Source organism: Alexandromys fortis, unplaced genomic scaffold, assembly GCF_014885135.2.
Source record: "Alexandromys fortis isolate MF-2015 unplaced genomic scaffold, M_Fortis_MF-2015_v1.1 scaffold_267, whole genome shotgun sequence".
Lineage (NCBI taxonomy): Eukaryota > Metazoa > Chordata > Mammalia > Rodentia > Cricetidae > Alexandromys > Alexandromys fortis.
In genome coordinates this window covers 1,216,049-1,227,049 of record NW_026068157.1, presented here as the reverse complement: position 1 = coordinate 1,227,049, position 11,001 = coordinate 1,216,049, and the positions used below count along the sequence as shown (strand labels likewise).

Sequence of the window (11,001 nt, the reverse complement as noted above, 5' to 3'; positions counted from 1 at the left end):
AACCACTGAGCCATCTCTTATGTAGCCCAGGACATCACCCTGTGGAACGTCACCCGCTGTTACCTAACAGTTTGCTGGGAGAGGGAGACAAACATCTACTCACCCCAGCCAGGGAACCAATGACAGATCAACATAAGGATACCACCAAAGTCCAACTTGATGGACCAGTGAGTTTTGTTGAGGTTATTTGCAGAAATGACTCAAAGACGGCTACGTCACCAGAAGCCCACCCCAGAGTGTATTGTGTGACAAAGCTTTTCATAGGGAGACAACATACACACCTACTCACCCCAAATAGAGATCCCACAATAGATCAAAGTACGGATACCACCAAAGTCCAGCTTGGTGAACCACTGAGTTTTATTGGGGTTCCTCACAGGACTGTGGGTCAGGGGTTACTTACAGGAGCAGACATGATGACTCAGAGCCAGCTGCATCACCAAGGCCCATCCCGCATAGATGACACCTCACAAAAACTAGCAAACTTGGAGCACATCACACAGCCTGCAGGCTGCTCAACAGGCGGGAGCGAGTCCTTTCCAAGTGACTGTTAGTACATTTGTGTTCTCAGGGTTCGGTATTTAAGAATGTGCTTTTAGGCCAGGCGGTGGTGGCGCACGCCTTTAATCCCAGCACTCAGGAGGCAGAGGCAGGAGGATCTCTGTGAGTTCGAGACCAGCCTGGTCTACAAGAGCTAGTTCCAGGACAGGTTCCAAAGCCACAGAGAAACCCTGTCTCGAAAAACCAAAAAAAAAATGTGCTTTTAGGATTTATAACTTTATAGAGGTATTCACTATGAGTATAATCCAATTTTTCATAAATTTACCAAGTTTGATGTCACCATAATCCAGTTTTGGATGTTTTCATCACACGGGTAACATCTCTTACCCATTTACAGTTAATTTCTATTTCCATTTTTAATCCCAAGTAGCCACGCCTTTTAATTCCCTTTTATGAATTTCACATAGTGAAATACATTTAACTAATGAACAGTCTATGGAGATAATTGTATATGCTACAAAATATATTACATATATAAAAGTGATTTATTCTCTTTCAAGCTTCAGTGTTTCCTGAATTCCAGTTACTAAATATTTCTGGAAAGCCCTGTCCTATGTCTGCTTCCTGTTGCTGTGATTAATACCCAGGAAACAGCATCTTAAGAGAGAAAGGGTTTATTGGTTCGCAGTTCTAGGTTACAGTCCAAGCAACTAGCTGCTTTAGGTCCACTGCTGAGAGCTGAGAAATGCGTTAATGCATGCATTGCACAGCTGGCTTCCTCCTTTTTATTCTGTGTGGAACCCAAGCCCAGGGATGGTGCTGCCCATGGTGGGCAGAGGTAATTACGACATTCTGAGATGTTCTTCTTCCGGGGGTTCTGGATTGTGTCACACCAATGATTCAAAGTAATCACCACAAAGCAAGAAGGTCATTAATAAAGAAATCTCTAAAATTAGAGGCCAACCTGGTCACAAAGTGAGTTTCAGGACAGCCAAGACTGTTACATAAAGAAACCCTGTCTCAGAAAACAGACAAAAGTAGTCCGCACAAGACTTAGTACAGTAGTGGGGTCCAGAGAAAGGCACATTGTTCTCTCCTGTTAGCATTGTGCTGTTATAACCACTAATTATAATGACTCCTTTTTATTACACGAGCTTCATTTCTTCAGCACAGGAAACTAAGTCTAACTTCCTGGTGTATTTCAGAATCAGTGTCTAAGTGTGAGACCAAGAAGTTACCACCAAGTCAATGTAACAAATCTGTGCAAAGTATTCATCAGAAACCAGTTTCTTCACAACAAAAGGTCACCACCGGGAAGACAAAACAAAACAAAAATTCAGTTGTAAGAAAGCCCAAGAAAGGACATTCAGGCAAGAAAACTTTAAAGTGTAATAATTGTGGAAAAACCTTTTTTCGAAGTCTGTCTTTTAAACTTCATCAAGCCTTTCACACTGGAGAGAGGTCTTACGGATGCAGTAACTGTAGACAAGTTTTCAGACAGATCTTATCCCTCATTCTTCATCAGAGAGTTCACAGTCGGGAGAAAAGCTACGAATGTGATAAATGTGGGGGAATTTTTCATAAAAAATTAACTCTTATGATACATAGGAGAATTCATAATCGAAAGGAAAATTTTAACCATGAGAAGGCTCCAGGTTCATGCCCATCTCTCAGTGTACCCCATAATAATCACATGGTTGAGAGTATTCACCAGTGCAGAAAGTGTGGGAAAGCCTTCAGCCGATTGTCATCCTTTATACTTCATAAGAAAATTCACAGTAGAAAGAAAATACTAAAGTGTAGTAAATATGGGAGAGGCTTCAAAAAGAAGACAGTCCTTGTAAATAAAAGAATTTGTACTGGAAAGAAAACTCATGGAAAAGGGAAGGCCTTACACCAGAGTCCCCAGCAGAGACGTTGGCATTTAGAGCATCCTTTTACATGTAGGAAATGTGGGAAGTCCTTCAGTAGGATCTCACCCTTAATGCTCCACCAGAGAGTTCACACTGCAGGGAACCCCTACAAATGTGCTAAGTGTCAGAAAGACTTCCGACGCCTTTCGACCCTTATTCTGCACCTGAGAACTCATATCGGGGAGAAGCGGTTTAAGTGCAATAAATGTGAGAAGGTCTGCCATCGCTATTCATCCCTTGTTCAACACCAGAAGATTCATAAAAGGAAAAAGAAACTCATCGAATGCAAGGAATGTGGAAAGATGTTTTGTGGCATTAAAAACCTTAAAGTCCATCTGAACATTCATTCAGAAGAGAAGCCTTTCAAGTGCAATAAATGTAGCAAAGTTTTTGGCCGCCAGTCATTTCTTACTGAACATCAAAGAATCCACACTGGAGAAAAGCCCTATCAGTGTGAAGAATGTGGGAAAGCGTTCAGCCACCGGATATCTCTGACCCGACATAAGAGAATCCACAGTGAAGACAGACCTTATGAATGTGATCAGTGTGGGAAAGCCTTCAGCCAGAGCGCTCATCTTGCCCAGCATGAGAGAATTCACACTGGAGAGAAACCCTACGCATGCAAGACATGCAAGAAGTCCTTTACTCAGCGCATATCCCTCATTCTGCACGAAAGAAGTCACACTGGGGAGAAGCCCTACGAATGTAACGAGTGTGGGAAGGCCTTCAGTAGCGGCTCGGACCTTATACGGCATCAGAGAAGTCATTCTCTGGAGAAACCGTATGAATGTAGCAAATGTGGTAAGGCGTATAGTCGGAGCTCATCTCTGATTCGACATCAGAGCACACATTCAGAGGAAAAGTCCTGACGTTGCTGCTAACTGCAAAAGCTGAAAAGGATGTCAAAGAAGTATTCAGAGGTTTGGAGAATGTGCGTGAGTGTTCTCAACTTACGATGTATGTCCAAAACTCACCATAAGTTAGAACATTTAAAACAGAACTGTATTTAGCATAGCTACCCTACTAAATGTGATTGTTTAGCAGCGCAGTATAACGCGGAGTCCAGTTGTCCTCAGCTGATCCTGCTGCCCAGCATCTCTAGAGCAATCATACTGCTTACTGCTCATCTTCAGCCTAGAGATAGACCACAATTTCTAGCCTGATGGATATTGCTTCTGTGCCATCACAATGCTGAAAAATCCTACATCAGAAATCATTAATTGGAGGGAGGGAACTATCTGCCTATAAAATGTTTTGTGTCTTTGGGGCCATTTTATGATATCCTCCCCTTGAAAGCCAAAGCACAAAAGTAGTTGGCGGATTTTGAACTGAAGATCTGAAATCAGCTGAGGTACGCTCAGCATATTGGCCCAGGGTTTTTCAGTTGCTGTTCTATTTCCAGTGTAGTTTTGAGGACAGTTCACTGGATTTATACAGTCAAATGGAACTGTGAGTCCATCTTTCTCTAGATGGTGCTTTGACCCCAAGTTGAGGTCCCAGGAGAATGGAGTGTTGAGTCTGTTCTCAGAACTGTATGTTAAGACTAACAGGCAAAACAGGAAACAGCTGGGCTGTGGTAGTACACACCTTTAATCCCAGCACTCAGGAGGCAGAGGCAGGCGGATCTCTGTGAGTTTGAGGCCAGCCTGGTCTACAGAGCGAGTTCCAGGACAGGCTCCAAAGCTACACAGAGAAACCTAGTCTCGAAAAACCAAAAACAAAACAGGAAACAGGGTTCCTCTTCTCCTGACAGAAATGTGTTGGGATGAGAACAGAGAAGTGTTAAAATAGTGTTGGCAGTGGTGTGCTGCAGTCAGTAGCACACTGACTCCGTGGATGCCAAGATACACGGGGAAAATTTAGTGTGATGAAGACAGGCTCGGGGTTGGGTGGGCAGGAGAGACTGGAGAATGGGGAACTTCAGAGCAGGGAGAAGTTATTTTTTACTTTTTTATTTGAACTTAAATTGTCTATATTTATATAAATAAACAGCATTTTCATGTAATATTGCTAGTTGTTGTACAAAAAGTAAATGTTTCTATGGCCTGAACATTTGTGTTACCCCAAAACTCATATGTTGAAGTTCTAACTCCTCAGTGTGATATTTGGAAATGAGACTAATGGAAGTCATGATGTGGATGGGCCTTTTTGATAAGTGTATTGATCAGAGACACCAGAGGGCTTGATCTCTTTCTATACCGTGTGAGAACACAAACGGTCACCTGCAAACTAAGAATAGGCCCTTACCACTGACCAGTGTGTGATACCCTGATGTTGGATTTCCAGCCTTTGGAGGAACTGTGAGAACCTCATTTCTCTGTAAGTCAACCAGTCTGTGATAGTGTGTTGTAGCACCTCGAGGTGATAAATTCATGGAAGTACTCCTGGGGTAGTGTATTGGCTGTTTCCCTTTGAACTAGCCAACATGTTCAGTATATTTTTCTGTCCCTCTTTCCAGCTTGTGTACGTTGTATAAGAAATAAAGTCCAAATTCTTCTGTGTGATTCAATTGTATACAGTCAGGCTCTTTTGTATGAGTTTTCCTTGTGCAAAAGCTATTTAGGAGAACACCTGTTTCTTGTTAAGAAAAGCTTATAGTGTTTGACCAAGAGGGTCTAGTTTTGAGCACAAGTGTGAACTGTCCACCGCAGGCTCATCGTCTCCAGCTGGCAGGTGACTGGGACATTCTGGTGAGGTGTTACTGGAGGAACTAGATCATGGGGGTGTGGCTGTGTCTTTGAGGGGTTGAGTCATGCCCCACCCTGTCTTTTAAAACCATTTTCTTAAGAATTTAAATTTAAAATTTTATTTATATGTATAAATTTATGGTCAGAGGCGGACCCACAGCTAAACATTAGACCAAGCTTAGGAAACCCTGCAGAAGAGGGGGAGAAAGGCTTGTAGAAGCTGTTAGGGTCTGAGAGAAGCCCCCAAGGAAAGACCAACAGCCACGTATGCAGTAACAAGAGCACTTTATTAAATTCAATGTTGGGGTGGCACCTGGTGACCCTCAAAGCAGGTCATGAGCTCCTTTTTAGCAGAGTTAGAGGAATCCCAGGGAGGAGGGATTAATCTGGGGCTGATTGGTGGAGGAAAAATTAGCATGGGTCCTTAGTGGTTAGGGACCTTCCAGCCGCAGGGTAGGGAACACTGTCTTAGTTATCAGGAGACTGGGGGCGCCTGCTGAGCCAGCAAAGGAGCTTTGGGGGGCCTGCTGAGCTAGCAAAGGGGCTTTGAGGAACTGCTGAGCCAGCAGAAGGGACTCTGGGGTGCCTGCTGAGCCAGCAGAAGGCTGTGGGGCGCCTGCTGATCGGTTTGCTCCTAAGCTGTGGTTTTACTGAGCACTGTTTAGCTCTGTTCCATTTTAGTGAACTGAAACTAAATCCTAGTCTCTATTAGGGCTATCAGGAGAGCCTGTCTTGGCTCTGGTCTGCTGCCCCCACCCCTAGCCCTCTCAGAAGCCAGAGGGGTTGAAGTCACAGAAACAACTGAGCAGGGGCTCAGAGACTGAAGCAGCAATCACAGAACCTGCATGATTCTGTGTTAGGTCCTCTACATGTTATGGTCATTTAGCTTGGGGGTTTTGTGCGACCCCTAACAGTGGGAGTGGGGGTGTCTCTGACTCTTTTGCCTGCTCTTGGGACCCTTTTCCTCCTACGGGGTTGCCTCATCCAACCTTGACATGAGGTTTGTGCCTAGTCTTATTGTAACTTGCTATGCTGGTTTTGGTTGTTATCCCTGGAAGGAGGAATGGAAGGTGAAGGGAGGGGAAGCTGCAGTCGGAATGGATTGTATGAGAGAAGAATAAAGAGTTTAAAATATTTTATATATATGAAAGTTTTGCCTGCACCATGCATGTGCCTGGTGCTTTTGGAGGCCAGAGGAAGGCATCCAATTCCCTGGAGCTGGAGGTCTGGTTGTGAGTCACCATGTGGATGCTGAGAATTGAACCTCCAGTGCTCTAAACTGCTGAGCCATTTCTCCATCCCCATCTCCCCTTTCACGTCAACAAATTTACAGTATTTTGTTACAGCAGCTCAAGGTGACTGTAGCATTGGGGAGCTTTCACAAGAGCCTTCTCTACCTCTCCCCTCTTCCCTCCCTCTTCTGTTTACCACATGAAGAGGCCAAGGAGAGGCACATTTTTCTCTGTCCCTGTCTACCCACCTTCACCCCTGCCCAAATCTTTGTCCTCTAATCTGCCTGGAAGGCTGGCTCCAGGTCAACGGTGTCCCATTTGGGATGTGGCTCAGTGGTAACAGAGTCCGTGTACTCCACTTTGCTGTGACAAATGCTGACCGAAACAACTCAGAAAGAAAGAGTTTATTTGGCTACACTTGCAGGGCATGGTGGGTCCATCACTGAGAAGTCAGGGTAGGAACTCAGATGGCAGCAACTGGAGAAATGCTGTTTCCTGGCTCCCAGGCTCATGCTTAGCTAGCTGCCTGTATACCTCAGGTCGTCTTGCCCAGGGAATGGTGGTGCCTACCCACAGACATCAATTTCCAATTAAGACAGTCCTCCACCGACATGCTCACAGTCTGATCTGGGCAATTCCTCAGATGAGACTCCAGATGACTCTAGACTACACGCCTGATCGACCTGAGTTCAATCCCTGGGGTCTACATGGAGAAAGGCGAAAAACAACTGCAGCAAGTTGTCCTCATACACATACAATAAAATGTAATTTTATAACGGATATATAAGATTGAACTGCCAAAAGACACCTTAAATGCAGAAATTAAATGTAAAATGGTGTGCGTGTATAGCTGTGTGTGTGCATGTGTGTGTGTGCAGAGAGGGTGAGGGTGGCAGGGGTAATAGGTGGTATAAGCACTTGAAAAGCTGAAACCAAAACAAGGAATAAATGATAAAAGTTATAGAGTAATTCCTAGTTTGTGCTAAGGCTATGGATTCAATTCTTAGCATAGAAAAGAAAAGCTGTAATAAAGGGGCAATTTCCAAGAACACAGACTCTTAAATGGACATAAATTCACTTACAGAGGCACAAATTAAATGACGTTAAGGAGCCAACAGAAGCAAAAGAAGAGATAGATCTGGAGCAGGTAAGCGTTTGGGATGGCTTAGCAACCAGGATCCCTGCTTGGCTTGAGCTACCCACATACCTTTTCCAAAAAAAAAAAAAAGTGTTTAGCAACTTCACCTTCAAGCTACATGCATGTTACACATGCAAAACACAAACATAAGGCCCTACATTCAGATCTCCAGCACCCATGTAAGTCAGGCTTTACAGCCTGTAACTCTAGTTGTGGGAGGTGGAAACAGGTGGATCTGGGGGGCTTGCTGGTCAGACAGAATAGTTGAAAAGGTGAGCTCCAAGTGTACTGAGAGATGCTCTCAAAAAGTAAAGCAGGGCCAGGCATGGTATATGCCTTTAATCCCAGAACTCAGGAGGCAGAAGTGGGGAGATACTTATGAGTTCAAAACTAGCCTGGATTACTAAATAGATAGTTCGTAGTTAACAAAACAAAACAATAGGGGCCTGGAAAGATGACTTGGTGATTAAGAGCACTTGGTGCTCTTCCAAAAGACCCAGTTTGAGTTCTCAGTACCCATACAGTGGCTCATAGCTGCAACTCCAGTTCCAGAGGCTCTGATGCCATCTTCTGGCCTCCCAAGGTACTAGGCATGCATACAGTGCACAGGCAAACACAGGCACAATACCCATACACATACAAATAAAAACTAGACAATGCTGGCAGAACATTTTCCACAAAATCCTCTCAACCTCAGCTGGATCCCCTGAATCTATGTTAAAGTCAGATATGGTATCATCCATTTCTGTAATCCCTACTCTTATAAGTAACCCCTCATCCATACTCCTGCTAGGAACCCCAGTAAAAACTCATTTGGGAGCTGGAGAGACTCCCAGCACCCTCGTGGTAATTCAAAACTAACTATAACTCAGGTTCCAGGGGATCTAACACCCTCTTCTGGCTTTCTTAGGCACTAGACATACATATAAAATGCAGATTAAAACAAACAAACAAACAAACAACAACAAAAACCAAAAAAAAAAAAAACCCTCCCAAAACCTTATTGGTTTAGATGCAATCACTGCTTTGGTCTGTAGTGGGTTCCCTTTCTGGGATGAGTAGGTGTGTGTGTGTGTGTGTATGTGTTGTATCTCCTCAGCATGGCTCTGTAGGGTTGCTCCAGGAAGTTGTCATTGCTGTTCCCATAATATTAGGTTGCTAGTTAGGCATTGGCAGGCTTTAAAGTTGCTGAGTGTTGACTCATCCCTCAGTAGCAGCAATTTGTAAAACCAGAAAACAAAAATGCAGGACCTTGATTGTCAGTCAAAAGAGTGCAATTAGCCAGGCGGTGGTGGCACACGCCTTTAATTTCAGTCCTCAGGGAGATGGAGGCAGGTGGATCTCTGTGAGTTTGAAGCCAGCCTGGTTTACAGAGTGAGTTCCAGGACAGGCTCCAAAGCCACAAAGAGAAAGCCTGTCTTGATAAAACAAAAAGGAAAACAAAACAGAAAACCCCACAACAACAAACACCAGTGCAATTGGAGTCAAGTCTCTGGTTTTCAGTAAAGACACGACATTTTGAGCTGCTCCTAGGGCTTTCTGGTAAAGAACAGAGATATACCATTGTTCCCTCCCTTCAGAGTTAATCCACATGGCTGCTTGTCAGTCACCCGCGCAGAAAAACGGTATGAGAAAAGCTTTCTGTTCAAGAGCCAACAGAAATTTCAAGGCTGCCTAGCTTTCTGTGGCTACTGTCCACTTTTGCCCACAATGGTCCCTCCCCACTTGGGAGTAGTGTACTTTGCCTTTTTTGTTGTTTTTGGTTGTTGTTTCGAGACAGGGTTTCTCTGTGTGACAGTACAGGCTGTCCTGGAACTTGCTTTGTAGACCAGGCTAGCCTTGAACTCACAGAAATTTACTTGCGGCAGTGCTGGGATTAAAGGTGTGTGCCATCATACCTGGCCTGGCCTTTTAATAGAGACCTATTATCTACTCAAGGCTGTGTGGGTCTTGCCTGAATTCTTCCTATAGAGATCACATAGACTAGGATGCTGAGGGGAAGCCAGAGCCAGAGCTTTGGCAACACTTAAGATTATTCTTAGTCAGGGTACAATTTCAGCATCATACGGGGTTTTTAACCTCTGTCAGAAAAAAATGTGTGCGCATGCATGCATGCATGTATGTGAGAAGTATGTGTGCAGCATGTGTCTGGAAGTTGATGTCAAGTGATCTCAATTGCTCTCCATTTTTAAAAAGGATGACTGTATGTGTGTATACGCGATGTGAGGGAAACTCTGCCGTGTTGCAGACATGGAGGTTAGAGGACAACTCTGGGGAGTAGATTCTCTTCTGCCCCTTTCCTATAGGTTCTGGGGCTTGAATTCAGGTCATCAGGCAAGTGCAGCCAGAGGTGATATGTACTCAGCCAAATTGACGGCCAGTCCCCTTAGGTTTTGAGGAAGTCTGTTACTGAGGCTCATCGGTTTCGATAGGCTGAGGAGTCACCAGGATCTGCCTGTCTGCTCTTGCGGTGCTGCGGACAGACTGGCACACTGCTGTGCCAAACTTTTGGGTGGTTGCTAGGAATCTGAACTCAGGTCCCCATGCTTGCATGGAAGACAGTTTCCTGGCTGAGCCATTTCCTGAGCCCTCCACAAACACTGACGGCCACTGCTGCTCCTAGAATGCAAGGTGACTGCAGGTTTAGGGTAAAAACCAGGGACCTCTGGGCACCTTTGTTAGCGGTCCTGGGACTAAGATGGAGTCACTGCCTTTTAGCGAAGGAGCTTGTAGGCGCCTGTTATAATCCCAGACACTGGCAACATGTATTCTTTCCATTTTCCTTCTGCACATGAATAGTTCATTAATTTCATGGACATTCTCAAATAATGTTTTTGTTTTGATTTTCTATTTGATTTCCATCCGGAACTGGGGAGGTGGCAGGTGATGACGGCTGAACCTTGGTAGGGCCTCCCTCATGCACGCTGAGCTGGTACTGTCATCGAGATACACTCCAAGCCTTCTGTTCTTTCTGTAGTTCCCATTCGTATTATAAGAGGTTTTTCTATGCTGTGCGTATGTCATGTTTTGCCTGCATATCTATCTGTATGTGCATCACTTGCACGCACTGTCCACGGGGGCCAGAAGAGGACATCAGAAGCCCTGGACCTGGAGTTACAGGTGGTAGTGAGCCACCATATGGGTGCTGGGAACTGAGCCCAGGTCCACTGCAAGAGTAGCAAGTGCTCTTAACTGCTGCGCCATCTCTGCAAACCCCTAGTGTCTGTTCTTAGGATGTCTTCTTTGAACTGAGTTCTTGAAAAGGGTGCTAGTTTGGTTCAAGTTTAGGGCACAGTTTGGGTTATCTTTCTGTCGTTTCTAAGGTCATTCCATTGTTGCCAGAAAACATTTCTTTCACAAGACTTGAGTTCCTCTGAGTTAGCTGAGATGCAGTGCTGTGGAGACACCACGGTGATGAGGAGCACAGCATCCACACTGGATGCTCATCAACAGCTGGAACTCCAGCTCCAGGGACTCCACTGCTGCCTTCTGGCCTCCTCAGGCACTTGCACGTATACACACATGCACAC

The 11,001-nt window shown here is 44.8% G+C and overlaps 1 protein-coding gene across 2 annotated transcripts in view; it reads left to right on the top strand.

Annotated features, from left to right (window-relative positions):
* The window catches only part of Znf667 (zinc finger protein 667), a 21,220-nt gene extending 16,302 nt beyond the window's left edge, over positions 1-4,918 (top strand). For both annotated transcript variants that reach the window (XM_050127517.1, XM_050127518.1), the window contains exon 5: positions 1,707-4,918. In XM_050127517.1, the coding sequence (XP_049983474.1) occupies positions 1,707-3,283 (1,577 nt within the window). In that variant the 3' untranslated portion in view covers positions 3,284-4,918. The remainder of the gene's footprint in view (positions 1-1,706) is intronic.
* Positions 4,919-11,001: the final 6,083 nt, after the last annotated feature.